We start from the raw sequence: 19172 nt of genomic DNA, 5'->3' as shown, positions 1-19172 counted from the left end.
ACACTTGTGCACCTTGCGCACCGAGCCCTAGGGGAGGCCCGATGGCTTTCCCCCGTTCCCTCCAAGGCGCTCCCCCAACTTTCCTTCCCTTCCCCTATCTAACCCACCCCCCAGCCCTACCTAAATCCTCCCCCCCACCTTGTTAAACCTTTTACACCTGCCTCTGTCAGGCGTATCATGTGCGCACTGGGTGCGCCATCCCCCAGCACAGCCGCTGTGCCGGAGGTCTAGGTCCCGCCCCGGGACATAAGCGCTTCCCGGGGCTTGCACGCGCTGCCGAGCCTATGCAAAAGAGACTCGTCGCACGCGGAGGCAGGTTTTCGGGGTTACACGCATAAGTTATGCACGTAACCTTTTGAAAATCTACCCCTAAGGACATATTGGCTCTTATCTGAGAGCACTTCGGAAGATAGATACTGGTTGTTACAGATGACAAATAAATGAGTCATACAGAGGATCGCTGTTAGCTTGAATGCATCCACTTTGCCAGCTGGCGATGAAATTAACTCCGGTGCAACGTTTCGTGAGCTCAGCTCTCTGCTTCTGGAAATGTAGAATAATCTATAAATGTCCTCCATTTTTATAGTTGCAAACCAGATTTAGTGCAGGTACTCTAAAATCTAAATTTCAAAGTGAGCAAAGAGAACGCTCTGACAGCTTTCTACTAGTAGACGACAGACTCTACCCCAAAGATAAAAAGCCAGATAAAACGTTAGCGGATAAATGCTGAGCACAGCCGGATATTCAGATGGTGCCATTTAACCTCGAATTTAGCCAGACAAATGGTGCTGAACATTGAGCTCCATGTTTATCGGTAGATTGTTCTATGTTTGAGGACCTCCCACTGAGAAACAGGGCCCTAGCCTTTGAAGATTGCACCTTTCTAAGAGAGAGAATGTATAAGGAAGCTTCCTGGCAAAATCTTAATGTATGTATTTATTTATAACACTTCTATCCCACCTCTTCCTATACAATAGCTGAGGGTGGGTTACAGAGTCATACACTCATAACAGATTGATACAATAGCCAATAATCAAACATTAAAAGCATCTTGACATAATAAAGTTTTCAATTGTTTTCTAAAATTTTGTATATCACCTTCTTAAAACCACTGGTAACTTATTCCATCTAAAAGTTGCTTAAAAAAAAAAAAAAGGCCCTTTTCCTAATTACTTGTGATCAATATTCCTGACTTGGGGGTAAGGCCAACAAACTCATTCCTTCAAAACTCAAGGATCTCTTTGACTCGTATTGCTGTAACTTAGTTACAGTCATACACTTATTCTCCAAATAATGTAACTTATGAACAAGTACCATCGTTTTAAACTGTGATCGTTGGCTAACGAGGAGCCAGTGAAGCTCCCTTAATACTGAGGTTATTATGATCATATCTACTCTTACTACTTATAACCCTAGCAGCTGCATTTTGTATTGACTGCAGGGTTTGAAAAACCTTCTCTGGTAACACCACAAGAAGCCCATTACAGTAATCGATGTGGCTTGCTACTAAATCTTGCTTTGGTAACTTTTACCAAATATATATCGTGAAATACGTAATGGCTGTGTTCCAAAGTTATCTGGGTAATTTTCTTTCTTGCCAGCCTCTCTCAGTGAAATCCAGTTTAGGTGTTCTGTGTTGATACAGGAGTATTTATAAAACATTTTACTGTTAGATAATGGTACTGAAGTGTGGTAGATGGCATACGTCAATGTTTGTTTACCTCAAAATCTGGTGGTCATGCAGAGTTGCAGAATGTTGCTGAGGACCCAGCTGCTCGTGGCAGCTCGCCTGCATCCTCCCCATTAAAAAATTAAAATAAATAAGCAGTGATCTGGTGGATATTTTAGCTTTTTATGTGCAATCACAGAAAGTTCTGGGCTTGGCAACCATCTTTTTGTGACTAATTGTAATTAAATCACTACATTTTTCTAGCAAATAACCTATTTTCTAATCTAGTGAAACTCAGTCATTGTATGGCATGGCAAGATATTGCTGAACGTAAACCAATAGACAGGTTGAGCATACATGATTGTTTGTAAGGTTAGGGGGTTTTATAATTAACCAATTTTTGTTGGTATAATTCTAACAATACATATAAGGCAGCAATAGTAATACATTTTCCATCACTTTTACTAATATATCCCCAACATACAAACTTAACAAATAACACAATAATCACCTTGCAACAACAACAACAAAAAAGACCCAATATAGAGATGCATGAGAGCACTTCACTATTGCCCTCTAGAAGCAAAAGGATATTCATCTCCTGGTTAATGGGGTTTTTAAAGATGTAAACTTTTGGGACTACTTGATCATGTCCTCCTCCAGTGGTGTCAGGCAGTTTACATAGAGACAGAGAATGTGACAGCAGGTACAAATGGTGAGGCTTTCTTTTCTTTCCCACTCCAAGAGAGCCCAGCAGACCTCTGGCTTTACCTTCACGTCCCCGCATCTAAGAATAGTCTGTGCCTATCCCCTGCTTTACTGACTTTCTTTACCGTTTTTGTTACCCCCTCATTTGAGGAAGGATGTTGCGTTATCCATCAGCTTTTTTTTTTGTGAAGTCTTTTATTTTTTTGGTTATTAGCCCTTGGAGCCTTATATCATCATGCTCCTCTGTTCCAGAACTCTCTTGCTGCCTTGTGCATGATTTTTACTTTGAAGGTATTTGAGTGTCTCAGTCACAGGGATCCTGAAAGCCTGCATCCTTAAACATTAACTTTACAAAGTCGTCAGCTCTGCCAAAATACTTTATTGGTTTTCTCTTGGTTTTTTTTAATCTTGGAGGGGTAGCATGACATTCCTTTTTCCAATTTTGGGATACTGGATAATTTTGAGGAGCATCGCCATAAAGTTTGCAATGTAAAAAGAGGCGTACTTTATAAAGTGCTGTCCAGCTTAGCAATCACATCTTGGCTGTACTCCATTAGGGTCGCTCCAAATTCCCATAAACCAGCACAGTATTTATTTATTTATTTGTAAACTTTTCTCTACCGATATTAGTGGGGACATCATATCTGTTTGCAGCAGAACTAAAGTATGGAAATTACAATGAACAGGAGGATGGGAGGGATTACATAGGAACAAAGAACTAGCAAGGAAAAGAGAGAGATCAAGAATTAGGGCTGCTTGGGAACACCCATACGATCCCATAACAATAAGAGCCCTTAAAAAATAAAACATTGTAAAGCAAAACATATATGAATATATATATATATATATATATAATGTGAGTGTATAAGTATAACCAAACTATGTACACAGGTTCAGTTAAAACTGGCTTGGAGCGCATGAAGACAGGGGAGAGCTGGAGGCAGCGGTTTGAAGAGCCAGGTCTTTAAGTTAGCTCTGAAGTTGGAGGTGCATGTTTCAAGGCAGAGGTTGGTGGGTAAGGAGTTCCAGGGTGAGGGCCCAGCGATGGAGAGAATAAAGCAAGCACCCGTTTCTCTCCTTTCCGGTGCCTGCTGAGGAGGAGAATTCTTTTTTTTTGGTACTGATCATTTTCATCTTTTCTCTCAAAGAGCTCCGTTTGCCAACTTTTTAAAGTAGTCTAAAGCTACTGTGAAAGCACCATCACGGTTATATGCGAGGAATTTACTAACAAACGGAACCTGATTATGTAAAAAAGATGAGCAGTTTTTGCCTTTTCGGGATTTGGGAGAGTGAAATGAGGAGACATGCCATGTGATAAAAAAAAAAAAAGCAAGGAGAAAATTTTGTTAGTATGAATTTTTAAATTTATACACACACATGTGCATACACATACATGCACGCATATTGATTGATTCACATGTACATACACAAGCATACGCACACACACATGCATGCATGCTTTTTTATGAGGAGGTCTCAATTTTTAAAACAATTTTGGTGGTGCCTAAATGAACTCTTCCCTCCTCAGCCACGGATGTTCTCCATTTTGCTACTCTGTTGATCATCACCTAATTCAAGCCAGTCTCCGTTTCTGGTAGAGCTTCTGTTGTCCCCTGGATCATTGTTGTTGGTAACTGTCTCGCTTTGGTGACGCCTCTCTGGTGGACCGGGAGAGAAACCACACACTGAGCAAGAGAAGAGACTGGTTTAGCAGAGCGAAAAGCAGCTTTAAACCGCCTCTGAGGATGAGGGCTCCGGTTTATGGAGCATAGTTTAGTACAGGGGCTCTCAGCAAGGGCCTCAGAGAAGCCTGATTTTTTTTATTTATTGATGGATAGGTGTGGTCTGAGAACTCCTACTCTAGTGTGTGAGGTGCCTGGGATGTGCTTCTTTACCACTGCAGTTTCTCTCTTGCTTCTGTCTAATCACACCCCCTGCCATTTGAGTGCGCTTATGCCAGTCACTTAGTGCGTGAGTCACATTAGATGAGAAGGCTGAAATCTCATGATGTGAGTGGTAGGTTTCACCTTTTTAGGTATTGTTTTAGTAGTCATCAAATTATGTACTTGAAAGTGCAGAGAAATGTTTTGGATCAGACACCGGTATCTCACATCATGGAGCAGAAAAGTAGGCATGCTGAGTCAGTACTTAAAACTGAAATGTAATACAGCTTTGCTTCTGCTGTGTGGATAGCTGGCTCCAGTGCTGATCATTCAGGACGTTCTGATAAAAATCTGAACAGGGCTGTGGTTAGCCCGTGGGAAAGGAGTAATGCTGAGGGTGAACTTAAGTGTAACATCTTGTACGTCCTTGTGCTCAAGGGTGGTGGAAGTACTAATAAGAAAGATGACACAAAAACTGCCCTGGATAAGGAATGAAATAGATACAGCTGTATTTCTCTCTGTATATATGACAAGGAAATCCTAATATTATTCACTCTCACCCTTCTTCAGTTGTGAGATGAAACCTTGCAACATTGCCCTACCCTCATAAACTGGAACCAGAGGAAGAAAACATGAAAATCCACATTATAAATGCCACAAGGCAGATGATGTGCTTATAAATAAATTAAAAGTAGACTTTTGCTAATTAACAGAATTAGGTGATGCATCAAACCAAGGTGTGAACTAATTAGGTTGAAATATCTGTTAGGCATTTAAAAGACTTGGAAGGAAATAGGCAAACTCTCTCCTCCAGAAACATGAACAGAGTATATGGAGAGAAAATTGCTTGCATATTTGTTTCATTTCATCTCGCATGGATGCAGGAGTTTATCAGAGCTGATTTTATGAAGTTTTGAAATGTTAATTATCTCCAATTATTACATTTTTCTCTTTGTTAGAGAAATACAAATTCCTGCCACCTTAAGAAAGGCTTTAACCTGCTGAAATCTCTGTTGGCAGTTGATTAGTTGATAATTTTTTTTATTTTTATTTTTTTATTCCACGTCGCTTAATATAGGGGGGGCCTATTGACTGAGCTCTGTTAATGCAGAATTTGGCACATATTGTGCATTCAAACCACTCATCAATAACACTCATGCAAGATTTGCCAAAAACACAAAATTTGGTAACACACAAGGAAAATATTGAGCTGCATTGCTTATCAAAAAAGCGTAATATAGATCACAGTAAACCTCTGAACATTAGCTACACCTCAGAAAGTGCAGTTAATTTCGACCCTGAGAGCAACAGAGGCTATGATACTTAAAGGGGCAAGTAGCTCAGAGTTCAGATTCCCCTGGCACAAAATATCTGCCCCTCCCCCCCCCCCCCAACTAAAGGTCTCCCTCCATCCAACAGAGAATACTCTAGTAGCCCTACCCCTTGCATTCAGAACCTGCCCTCCACTGACTTCTAAAAATCTCCCAGGCTTCCTTGACCCCCCGCCCCCCTTACCTGAGGGCAGGTCCATCGGTCAAGAGTGATACTCAATTTTTTTCTATCCTGTCAGCTCCAAAGTTGAAAATGGCATTAGCTTGTTCAAAGCTCCTGTTTGCCTCACAGAGCACACATAAGGGAGTCTTTTTTTTTTTTCTTATGCAATTTGGATGGAAAGGAGTGGAATGCAATGAGCTGCCAGAGTATTTTCTGTTGAATGGATTACTCCGAGAGGGTGGTGAATTTTTGTGTCTGTGTGCATTGGAACTCTGGGCTAGTTAGCCTTTAAAGAATCATGTGCCAAGGGTGCTGGCAATATAAACACTTTACTGCCACGGATGCCTTCTGCTTGATACAAGCCAAGGGAATTAGTCCTGGGGGAATTCTGTGCTACTGCGGAATGCAGAATTTGTGTAGAATTCCCTCTTCCCGCAGATTCCCCTCTTCACCTTGCATGAGTGCTATCGCAGGCAGGATGGTGACAATAATTAATATTTGCTCTGCAAGCCTTGCCAGAAGAGGAAGAACATGATCCCTGGAACTTGTGGAAGGCAGCATGGATCGGGCTCATAGGAGGCAGTACAGCCTAGCTCCACGAGCCTGCCTGAAGACCATACCTGGGATGTATCTAGGGTGGGGGGAGGGATGGAGAAGGATAGCGAGAGAACACTGTACAAAGGAGAACATGACTCTATATAATACCACTGTAAGAGGGGCACTTTCAACTCGGGGCGGGTTGAGTGGGGGACTGTGCTATATTGGTCTGCCTAGGGTGCTACAGACCCTTGCTAAGTGAGAAAAATGGAAATACTGGATTGCACTGAAATACAGAATGATAATTTGCAAAAAATATTGGGGTAGATTTTAAAACCCTGGCGCGTGTAAATCCCGAGCCTTACGTGCACCGGGCCAATTTTCAAACGGGCCCAGCCATGCGCGTAAACCCCGGGACACGTGTACGTGCCGGGGCCTTAAAAGGGGGCGATCCAGGGGAAGGGCCTAGGAACGCCCAGTACAGAGGCCATTTACTGCTGTGCCGGGGGGATCGCACGCCGGCAGGGAGCCAGTGCGCGCAACTTGCTCCTGCTCCTTTGCAGGAGCAAAAGGTGAGTTAAAAAAATGAGGGGGGGTGCTAGGATAGGGGAAGGGAGGTTAGGGTAGGGGGTTGGGAAGTTCCCTCCCAGTCCGCTCCTTAATTGGAGCAGACTGGGAGGAAACTGGGGAAGGCCCCGATGTGTCGCTGCGCAAATTTGCTAAATTATACCCCCCTTGTGTGCGCCGACCTGAAATTTTACAATATGTGCGCGCATGTCATAAAATTGCGCGTCCATGTGTGCTCGTGCGTATTTTTTGAAAATCCTACCCCATTATGTTTTGACAAATCTGTAGAACTTTGCAGAATTTAGAAAATATGGGCGCAGAATTTATAATTTTTTGGTGCAGCATTCCACCAGGAGTAGAGAATGCAGGATTTATTAAACTGTATTAGAATTTAACTCAGTGGTATTCCGTCCCAGCCCTCGAGGACTGCCAACAGGTCAGGTTGTCAGGATATTCCTAATGAATATACATGATGGATGTGCATGCACACTGCTTCCCTTAAATAAAAATCTATCTTGTGTATATTCATTAGGGATATCTTAAAAATCTGACCTGCTGGCAGTCCTTGAGGGCTGGGAGTGAATACCACTGAGTTAAATTCTAATACACTCTTGCCACATCTCATGGAACCTAACTTGTATTAAAATGGTGTATTAACATTTATTATTTATTTATTTGCAATAATTTATATTCCATCTATTACCAGTAATTCCATGCTAGTCGGATTACAAAAAAGAACAATAAAATAACATACAAACAAAATTCTGTCAAATACTAAAGTCTAAAACATTCTCATGATTATTTATTTATTTATTTATTTTTATTTATTTATTTAAAATTTTTATATACCGACGTTCATCCGGGATATCACATCGGTTTACAGTGTAACTGAAACAGGCGCCTGGGATGGCGGTTTACATCGAACAGATATAACGAATTAACATATGAACAAATGAGGAGGGGGGAAAAAAAGGAGGGAACTAATCAAACAAAACTTATGAGCAAAATTTACAAATATATATAGAATATCACTATGTACAAAGTATTCATAAATACAGCAATGCCATGGAAATACAATTGTGTAGAGTTATATTATAAAACTATAAAAGCCTCCCGAAACAAAAAAGATACTAATAACTCTCTAAAAGATTTACGGTATAATCCTGTATTTGACCTAACTGATGGAAGGCTATTCCACAAAGCATGCTTAGACGTCAAAATGTTCGAGGCGAGTCTCTTGCAGTCAAACAGCCTTTACACAATAAACTGTCAGCAATTGCAAACCTGCTGATTGCAGGGGACATTTTGGGTAATACCAGATCTTTCAAATAAGCAGGAAGTCATTGTGCAGCATATGAAATGCTGAAAAAGGGATCTTAAATGTTATCCTTTGCTCAATGGGGAGCCAGAGAAGGGCTTTTAACCCTGGAGAAATGTGCTGTCTAAGCGGACATCCAGAGACCAAATGAGCTGTAGCATCACCCCTGCCCCCCTGACCTTACTCCCCCCCAACTCCTACCCTTCCCATTGCCCACCTTCTATAGCATTCCTGAAACCTGTATATATATACTATTTATGTTAAACTATTTATACCGCCTTCTTCTCTTCAAATGTTTAATCACTCTTGTTACTTAAGACATAACAGAATGTTTACCATGTTATTGTGTATATTTTTACCATGTTATAATGTAAAATAGGGCGGACCTCCCCCCTATTTCTCAGTTTCCTGTAAACCGATGTGATATTTCGATCGAATGTCGGTATATAAAAGAAAATAAATAAAATAAATAAATAAAATTTAACAGCTGCAAAGCTGGTCCATATATAAAGCATTGCAATAATGCAGAGTAGTCAAAACAAAGGCCTGAATAACTGACCTAAAGTCACATTTATCCAAGACATACTTAAGTTGCTGTAATTTCCTCAGATTAAAAAAACAAACAAACAGCTTTAACTGCTACTTTCAGCTGTGTTTGAAAAGTAAAATTGAACCTCCAAAGTCCCTAACAGAAAAGAGAACCACCAAGCCTTTGAACAACTGTCGGGTCGATACAGTAAGGCTGCGTTAGAAAGAGTGCGGCAGTGCCGGGCGCACCCTCGTTTGCCCCACGCACTGTTCTGATCACATACCGCTCGATACTCTATTTAAATTGCTTGCAAATGCAAGCCGCGTATGCAAAGCGTTAGGTGAAGCGTTAGGCCCGCGCAACCCATTTTACTGTATAGGCGCTTAATACAGCGCCTATACAGTATCCTGGGTGCGCTGGTATCTGTCATTTCAAATGACATTTGAAATGACAGGCACCAGGAAGTGGATCCCAACTTTAACCCAGGAAAACCTAAAAACCGAAAATCCCCTCCTCCCAAAGCGGCTCGACATGTGCCAACTTACCTTTTGTTGCTTTTCAGCCCCTTCCCTTCTCTGCCGCCCTCCGGAGGGGGCAGCCGGCGGCGAAAGCGTCTCGCAGTGGTCCCCCCCGCGCAGGTCCCAGTTCTCCTGGCTCGGCAACAGCAGTACAACAGCTAGGGCTCCATCCACCCCAATCCTTCCTTCCTTCCTGGCTCGGACAAATTGTGAAGTGGCTTGCAGCGTTCTTCTCCCCCCCCCCCCCCCCCCCCCCGCGCAGGTCCCGGTTCTCCTGGCTCGGCGTGAGGTGAGAGCCCACTGTTCTGTGCCCTCTCCGGCACGAGCGGAGCGAAGCGTTCTTTCGTTGGCTGGTGTGCCCGTCGATTTGGGCGCTCCGGCCAATGAAAGCACATAGACGGGCGCACGTGATGCACGTCTATGTGCTTTCATTGGCCGGAGCGCCCAAATCGACGGGTGCTCCGGCCAACGAAAGAACGCTTCGCTCCGCTCGTGCCGGAGAGGGCACAGAACAGTGGGCTCTCACCTCACGCCGAGCCAGGAGAACCGGGACCTGCGCGGGGGGGGGGGGGGACGGACGCTGCAAGCCGCTTCACAATTTGGCCGAGCCAGGAAGGAAGGAAGGATTGGGGTAGATGGAGCCCTAGCTGTTGTACTGCTGTTGCCGAGCCAGGAGAACCGGGACCTGCGCGGGGGGGACTGCTGCGAACCGCTTTCGCTGCCGGCTGCCCCCTCCGGAGGGCGGCAGAGAAGGGAAGGGGCTGAAAAGCAACAAAAGGTAAGAAAACAACAGAAAGTAATGTCGAGTCGCAAGGGGAGGAGGGGATTTTAGGTTTTTAGAGGTTTCCTTTTGGGGGAAAGTTTGCCGTCTACCATTACCCCTGCCTCTAACGCAGGGGTAAGGGTAGGTGGTAAGTTAGCAGGTTAAACGCGGGGCAAAATGGCAGGGTAAAAAAGCGATAGTCGGGGTGCGCGTTACTGTATGGGAGGGAATAGCTAATTCGATCGTTTACATCTGATATACATGCCGCCTGCGGAAGGGGTTACCCGTTGATTTAAAGAGGCGGTAAGGATGGGTTAAAGGAGATAGTGTATCGCAGGAAGGGCTAATGCGGCCGGAAAGTGAGTAGAAAGCGGGTTAGGAGCGGGGTAACCGCGGCCCCACTTTACTGTATCAAGCTGTGTGTAAGAGAAACAGTAGGTTGAGAATGAGAGATCCATAAGTCTTAGCAATGTTCATCAAGAGCCCATTCTCCCTCATTCATTGATGTACATTCATTCATTCATTCATTCATGTACAATACTAGAAACCTGCACAAGTGTATCATCCATAGTCGTCGTATATCATCAGCATAAGCTTCAAAAACAATTCCCAAATCTGGTAATTTGTCATAAAGAGAGAGATCTTTATTTATATTTTAAAACTTTTATTATGCATATTCCAAAAGATCACAGCGGATTACAAAAAATATACAGAAAACAAAACAATTACATAAAACATATGTATAAAACATTAAATAAAATACAAATTCCATATTAAAATACAAGCCATATTAAATAGTGTGCCAGCAGGGTTGAGCTCTGAGGCACACCCGAGTTTATAGGTATCCAGGCAGAGATTCACTGACCCACACGGAGTTGCTGGTACCGCCCGTTCAAAAAAGGAAGTAAACCAATGACTGGTTATATCACCGATTCCTATTTGTGCTAGCCTCTGCAACAAAATAGAATGAGAGACAGAATCAAAAGCTGCTGAAACATCTAGCAGTACTGCAATGATAGAACACCTTTAATCCAACTTACATAAAATAAAATCGGCTACAGAAATCAGCAAAGTCTCTGTACTGTGACTGTCGCAGAACCCACACTTAATGGCTCTTCAAAATCCTGAGAAAATTACCAGTTGTGTCAGCACAACTTTTTTCTAGAATCTTCCCAAGGGAAGGAAGAACCAAGCTCTGTCTATAGCTAGGCGGTTCATTAATATGAAGGCTGGAATTCTTTAAAATTGGTCAAACAATCACCTTTTCGAATTGTTCAGAGACCATACCTTCCCATGCCGTTTTAATGCAGTTTATTAAATGGGCCCCTCAGTGAGATGCTTCAGTTTGAGACAGAAAAATCACATTTCAGTTTTGTGGTATTTTCTATTTAGATTTTCAGGATTGGTAGTTTTTTGGGGGGTTTTTTGCTCCATTTCTATTTTATGTGGACTGATGAGTATAGTCTGTTGCTCCTCATAGTTGGGGAACAGTGAGAGATGGTATTATGGTTGTCCTATTTTACATTCTCACTTGTGATCCTGCAACTTTTTATCTCTGTTCTGTTTGTCATTTGTAGATTGATTTTGTTCCTTTATTTTCATTATTGGACAAAGTCTTCCCATTAAGTCCTTTCTTATCTTTCTCCTGCCTTGGGGGAGGAGGGAAAATAAAAACCTTGATGTCATGTGATGATAAACACTAATCCAGTAAAACTGTGTTCTTTTTTTTTTCTCTCTTCCCTTTTTATGTTCTAGTTTGGGAATACCTGCTACTGCAACTCTGTCCTTCAAGCACTTTATTTTTGTCGACCTTTTCGGGAAAAAGTTCTAGCCTATAAGAGCCAGCCTAGAAAGAAAGAAAATCTGCTCACCTGCCTAGCAGACCTCTTCCACAGCATAGCCACCCAGAAGAAGAAGGTTGGAGTGATACCCCCAAAGAAGTTTATAACACGGTTGCGGAAGGAGAATGGTAATTGTTTACCTTGTTTGCTCTCATCGATGATATATGTCAGCAATACAAGTTTGCGACTTTGGTGAGAAAGGCACGTTTGTTCATGTGTTGGAGGTTAGTAATGCCTCCATCTTACTGAAATGCTTGGAAAAGTGCCGGTAGGTGATGTCTTTCTCCTCTTCTTGTTTAGTGGTAGGTATGCAAAACTCTGAGCATTTTTCTATTTGTAGAGTCTGAATGTGACTGAAATTGAAACAGGTCTGTCCATAACTGACATTTCTGTTTATGAGATTTAAGAGTGAGATTTCAACTGCCATTATGTTTCAGTGGTCACGTGGAAGAAGTAGCTGGTTTGTGGACTTCAAAATAAGCTTACCTCATCCACTGCCTGTCACATAGACACCGGTGCTATATTTTCTTTCAGATTATTTAGACCCCCTTAAATACTGAGAGGTCAGTTTTGAAAACTGATTTTCATGGGTAAAACACTTTTTTTTTTACCCGCGTAAATCAGCTTTTTGAGAATTGTCCAATCTTAATGTGTACAAAAATATGCACGATGTTCTCACGAGGTCTATCCAAGGGCATGCTTAGGTTGGGGGAGGAGAATGTGCATAAATTGCATTTTCAAATCTTACGTGGACTAGTTCCCTTTCTGAGGAAAAAGCAGGATGGCAGTCCTCACACATGGGCAATATCATCCAATGGAGCCCGGCATGGAAAACCTATGTCAAAGTTTCTTTAACTTTGAGCCTCACTGAGCATACATTATACCACGCATCCACATGGGGTCCCCTCAGTCTCTTCTTTTCCGCAGACCTCGTGTGTTGTGGAAATTTTGGGGTCTGTCTAAAAACTTTGTTGAAGTTGCTTTTTTCTCGTAATTTTCTCACAGGAGCACGCAGTTGCCACGGGGTTCCACTCCCAATTTTTCCCTTATCTATAGCCAGGTTTATCAATGTTTTTGGGTAAGTTTTCTTTTGCAGATTTATTTATTTAAGGCTTTTCTTTACCGACATTCTTCAGAGACATCATGCCAGTTTACAATGCAAAATCAGGGGGAAATAGAAAGAGAAAATCAGTTACAAAATAATATGGATCCACAAAATGGGAGAAGAGATCTCCAAGCAGCAGTATATTCTGTGTCCACCAGCCATCAAGCGCCACTGCCATGGATTTCACTATTGTGTTCCTTTTGTTTCGTGACAACATGTTTGCATCTGGGTTTAAGCAGTACCCTTGGTGCATGAGGACGATGTCTATCAGGGACCCCCCATGATAGATATGTACTCTGTCTGGGTTGTACTTGCTGCAACCCACGATATCCAGGGTTGCAGTAAGTGCACCCAGATGACCCCCGAGAAACGTAAGATCCAGTTCGATAAGATGGAATGACTCTTCACACCAGCATCGAAGGTGTCAGCATCAGGGGACTTCAGAACCTCATCGATAGACACCGAGCCATCAATATCGATGAAGCATTTGGTTCTGTTGGTGTTGTTGGCTGCCAGGGTTCCCAGAGATGGGCCATCATCTGCCTCCCCTGGTCAAAGATATCTGGTTCATCATCTTCGTCCTCTGTAACAGGGAAGCATTGAGGGATGTCAAAGAAGCATTGGCATTGGTTCCCGTCAATGCAACGTGCTAGGCGCAGGAATGCACCAGCTTCTGCTGTGATATCCTCAAAGCATTCCTGTGGGGAGGAGCGTCAGTCCTCTTTTGATACCCAGGATTTGCCGTGGTCTCCACCAGTCCCGATGCCTGCCACCACTCCTCTCAGTTCCAAAGAGGATCTGGACACACATCTCCTGTGTCCCAGTCAGTCTTGGCATTTGTGCTCTTTGAGGAGGAACTGGAGAGGTGCAATCAGATGGTAGTGGAGAAGGCTGTTTAAGGCCTCAGCATTGGGGTATGGATGGCACCGAGGCCAGCATCATCCCTCCTTGAGCCGCTGCTAGAATCCCTGCATGCGCTCATTGGTGTATTACCTAAATAGCTGGTGTAAGTACCCAGGACTGCATTGATGCTCAGTGGGGCATTGGTGGTACCCCCAGCTGTCCAGTGTCTGTCCATGATTCCTCAAAGGAGGAAGCTTCCCCGGTGAAAAGGGTGACACTGGGGTCCAAGCCCCCAAGACCAGTTGAGTTGGTTCCTATACCCCTGGCTGGAGGTTGAGCACCCAGGACCCCAGCCCCTGTATATGACAGTGAGGATGAAGGCCCTTATGACCTCTGAGGGGAAGATTCTGATGTGTCGGATGGTCTCCCTCAGAGCCATCTCCTCCCACCAACAGAAGGACGTCTCCTTCAGAAGACCTCACATTCGCAGAGTTTATCAGGGTGATGGTGGAGGCCATCCCATATCAGTTGCAGACTGAGGTGGATACTCAGCATAAGATGCTAGATATCCTTCAGTTCATGGAGCTTCCCAAGGAGATTGTAACAGTCTCAGTGCACAAAATCCTTATGGAGATACTGTTGATGATGTCGGAACACCCCCTTTCAGTTCCTCCCATTAACAGGAAGGCAAATATGATTTATCCTATCCAGAAGGTTCTAGGATTTGATAAACGTCAGCTGCCCCACCAATCGGTGGTGGTCTAATCTGCTCTCAAGAAAGCTAAGCATACTCTGACTCATTGCTCGGTGCCCCCAGGGAAAGATCAGAGGGCCATAGATGCTCTTGGGAAGAAAGTGCTTCAGGGTACTATGCTCATTGTCTGCATGGCAGCCTACCAGCTCTACATGGGCAAGTATATGTAGGACATCCTGAAGCAGGTACAAGAGGTGGCCAAGCAGCTGCCTCAACAGCAGCAGGACACCCTCCAGTTACTGGTTTATAAGGGTCTGATATGTGAAAAACATGGAGTCCAGTTCACCTATGATGTTTTTGAAATGGCATTGAGCATCTCTGCAGCAGGGATAGGCGCCAATAGACTCTTATGGCTGTGTGTTTCGGATCTCTGTCAGGAAGTGCAGGAGTGACTTGCTCATGTGCTATGCACTGGAGAAAATCTTTTCGGAGATAAAGTGAAGGACAAGGTGGCCCAAATAAAGGACCACCATGCGATACTCCAGCACCTCTCTTCTGGAACTCAGAACCCATCCTCTGCTAGGAGGTCCTTAAGGTCTGGTCAGAGGAAGCCTTTCTTCCACCCAAGGAGATACTATCCTCTGCCTCCTCATCCCCGTCAGCAGCGGTAGGCCCCTTGTAGTCGTCCCAGGCAACAGAGGGCCCCAAAGCTCCAGACAGCACCACAGTCAACTCCAGGGTTGGGATTCTGACTGGATTGCAGGGAGCATAGCCATGTCTGCCATACCCTGGACGATGGAAACTCTAGTCGGGGGAGGCTGTGATTCTATGCATACCAGTGGCCCAGTGTAACCTCAGACTAGTAGGTTCTGGCCATTGTTCATAGAGGGTACAAATTAAATCTATTAAGTACCCCACCAAATTGCCCCCCAAGTGCATATCAGGAGGTACATCTCATGAAGCAATTCTAGTCGCGGCATCTCAAAAAGCATATCAGGATGTACTTCTCATGAAGCAGTTCTGGTTGCTGCATCTCAAAAAAGATATAGTTGCAATAGAGAAGGGCGACCAAAATGATAAAGGGGATGGAACAGCTCCCCTATGAGGAAAGACTAAAGAGATTAGGACTGTTCAGCTTGGAGAAAAGACGGCTGAGAGGGGGATATGATAGAGGTGTTTAAAATCATGAGAGGTCTAGAATGGGTAAATGTGAATCGGTTATTTACTCTTTTGGATAATAGAAGGACTAGGGGGCACTCCATGAAATTAGCATGTAGCACTTTTAAAACTAATCGGAGAAAGTTCTTTTTCACTCAATGCCCAATTAAACTCTGGAATTTGTTGCCAGGGGATGTGATTAATGCAGTTAGTGTAGCTGGGTTTAAAAAAGGTTTGGATAAGTTCTTGGAGGAGAAGTCCATTACCTGCTATTAATCAAGTTGACTTAGAAAATAGCCACTGCTATTACTAGCATCAGTAGCATGGAATAATCTTAGTTTTTGGGTACTTGCCAGATACTTATAGCCTGGATTGGCCACTGTTGGAAACAGGATGCTGGGCTTGATGGACCCTTGGTCTGACCCAGTAGGGCATGTTCTTATGTTCTCTTAATGGCCAGAGAGGTTGAGCCTATTCCGACAGGACAAAGAGGATGAGGATTTTATTCCTGGTACTTCCTGACTCCCAAGAAAACAGAAGGACTCTGTTCCATCCTAGACTTGAGTGCGGGGAACAGGTTTCTAAAAAAAGAGAAGTTCAAGATGGTTTCCCTAAGTACCTTGATCCTCTTCTTTGCAAAAATGGGACTGACTATGCTCCCTCGATCTAAAGGATGTGTACACTCACATTGAGATCTTGCCCAGTCACTGGAAGTATCTCTGATTTGAGGTGAGAATATAGCACTTCCAGTACTATGTTCTGCCGTTTGGGCTAGCATCAACCCCACATGTCTTCACAAATGCTTAGGTGTGTTGGCGGCATACCTTCACAGGCTGGGAGGTCATGTTTTCCCCTATCTGAACAATTGGCTGGTCAAGAGCAGCTTTTGGGCAGGGGCTGTGGAGTCCATGCACTCGATCATCCATGTGCTAGAGTCACTAGGGTTTGTCATCAGCTATCCCAAATCACATCTCAGCCTGTCATTAAAATTGATCTTCATTGGAGACCTTCTAGACATGGATCAGGCCAAGGCCTTCCTGCCCCGGCAATGGGCCATCAATCTGATAGCCATCAGGCAGTGATTCAAGTTAGCCAGCAGGTTTAAGATGGCACGTGTTAAGACTGTTGGGCCATATGTCCGCCTCAGTACATGTTATTCCCTTGGCATGTTTGCACATGCAAAGAGCCCAGTGGACCCTAAGGTCCTAGTGGCAACAAGCCATGCAGAATCTACAGGTCTGCATCCATATCACCCCATCCCTCTGGGACTCCTTGTCCTGGTGGTGGGTAAATTCCAGTCTGGAATGGGGGATGTCCTTCCAAAATTCTCTGGTCCAAATTGTGCTAATGACGGATACATCCATCCTGGGCTAGGGGGGGGGGGGGGAGGGGCTTATGTTGATGGGCTCCATACCCAGAGTCTATGGTCTGCCTTTGAATGACTGTGTCAAATCAATATCGTGCAGCTCCAGGCGATCAGGTATGCTCTGTGGGCTTTCAGAGATCAACTGTCCAACAAAATTGTGCTGATACAGACCAACCACCAAGTGGCAATGTGGTATGTCAACAAGCAGAGAGGCACAGGATAGTACGTACTGTGCCAGGAAGCAGTCCAGATATAGTCATAGCCCTCTCCCATGGGATGGTGCTTAGAGCCATGTATCTGGCCAGAATGGAGAATGAGATTGTGGATGGACTGAGTCACTCCTTCAGATTGGTCTCTGGATCAAGGCATGGCGAATCGAATCTTCCACCTGTGGGGAAGCCCGGAGGTGGATTTGTTCATTATGCCTTGAAAAAGGAAGGTTCTTCAGCTCTGCTCATTGTACAGGCACACGGCAGACCAGCCTCAGATGTTTTCATCCACTATTGGGGTGCTGATCTCCTGTAAATATTTCCTCCAGCTATGCTGGAGGTGAAGACTTTGTTGATGCTTCATGAGAAAAAAAGGGACTATGATTCTTGTAGCCCCTCATTGGACAAGGCAGGTTTGGTTTTCACTCCTTCCGGAGTTGTCCATCAGGAACCAGTCAGACTGGGGTATTCCTCAGATCTCATCACCCAGGATTGGAGCAGGTTGAGGCATCCCAACCTCCAGGCCCTGTTGCTCACAGCCTGGATGTTGAGAGATTGATTCTACAACCACTCAATCTCTTGGAGGATGTGTCTTGGGTCCTTGTAGCTTCCAGAAAGCCTTCCACTAGAAAACCCTATGCACTGAAGAGGAGTGGTTTTCTGTGTGGTGTGAACAAAAAGCCCTAGGTCCTTTCTCCTGTTCTCCACAAAAACTGCTAGTCTACCTTCTACACCTTTCGGAAGATGGTCTGAAGATCAACTCAGGGTTCTCCTGAAGGTGATTGACGCATATCAGCACAGTAAAGAGGGTAAGCCCATCTCTGTACAGCCTATAGCTGTACGGTTCATGCAAGGTCTTCTTCAACTGAAGTCTCCCCTAAAGCCTCCCGCTGTTTCTTGGAATCTCAATGTAGTTCTACTTTAGCTGATGACAGCTCCCTTTGAGCCACTGAGTTCTTGTGACGTGAAGTACCTGACCTTGAAGATCATATTTTTTTGTGGTGGTCAGTTCAGCACGCAGGGTCAGTGAGCTTCAGGCCTTAGTGACTTATCCACCTTGATACTAAGTTTTTCCACGTTAGGGTGGTTTTTCCTAAAGTGGTGTTGGACTTCCGTCTTAACCAGTTCATCGTCCTGCCAACATTTTTTCCTAAGTCCCATTGACACCTGCAAAGTTTGGACTGCAAAAGACCCTTAGCCTTCTATCTGCAGCAGACAGAAGCCCATAGACAGGCCACCCAACTTTTTCTTTCTTTTGATCAGAACAGGTTGGGGATAACTGTTGCCAACCACATGATTTCCAGTTGGCTAGCAGACTGCATCTCCTTCTGTATACCCAGGCAGGATTGCATTGTGGGGGCCTGCTGTGTTCAAGCCATGCAACATTGGTGGTCCACTTGCAAGCAGTCCTTATGGAGGAGATATGCAGAACTGCGACGTGGAGTTCCATTTACTCATTCACATCTTATCACTGTCTGGATAGCAATGCCTGATATGATAGCAGGTTTGGCCAATCTGTCCTTTGAAACTTGTTTAAGGAGTAGACCCCAACTCTGTTCCCTCCTAGGGCCTGTTATTTTTGTTCAGGCTGCCACCCTCCTGTTACCAACAAAATATTGTTTTTCTTGTTGTGCCTGTTTGGTACTTGTTTTGTTGGTCATTTGTTTTGTTTGGGGGGGGGGGCACTTTTAGCTAGGGATTCATCCATTATGAGGACTGCCACCCTGCTTGTCCTTGGAAAAAGCAGAGTTGCTTACCTGTAGCAGGTGTTCTCCAAGGACAGCAGGATGTCAGTCCTCATGAAACTGCCTGCCACCCCACAGAGTTGGTTTTCCAGTTTGTGGGTTTTATTCTTATTTTATTTTATTATTTTAATTCTCAATTCTATGTTATAAGACTGAGGGTTCCCTGCAAGGATGTGTGGTATAATGCTTGCTCAAAACTTTGACATAATGCATTCTAGAAACTTT

At 44.1% G+C, this 19172-nt stretch overlaps 1 protein-coding gene across 1 annotated transcript in view; it reads left to right on the top strand.

Annotated features, from left to right (window-relative positions):
• Nucleotides 1–19172, top strand: part of USP12 (ubiquitin specific peptidase 12) — a 211656-nt gene that overhangs the window by 126061 nt on the left and 66423 nt on the right. Inside the window, exon 3 of the mRNA XM_029602576.1 lies at nucleotides 11742–11955. Within this exon, the coding sequence (XP_029458436.1) occupies nucleotides 11742–11955 (214 nt within the window). The remainder of the gene's footprint in view (nucleotides 1–11741; nucleotides 11956–19172) is intronic.

Source organism: Rhinatrema bivittatum, chromosome 5 (genome assembly GCF_901001135.1).
Source record: "Rhinatrema bivittatum chromosome 5, aRhiBiv1.1, whole genome shotgun sequence".
NCBI lineage: Eukaryota > Metazoa > Chordata > Amphibia > Gymnophiona > Rhinatrematidae > Rhinatrema > Rhinatrema bivittatum.
The sequence above is the reverse complement of the archived record's forward strand: the minus strand, read 5'-3'. Positions and strand labels throughout refer to the sequence as shown.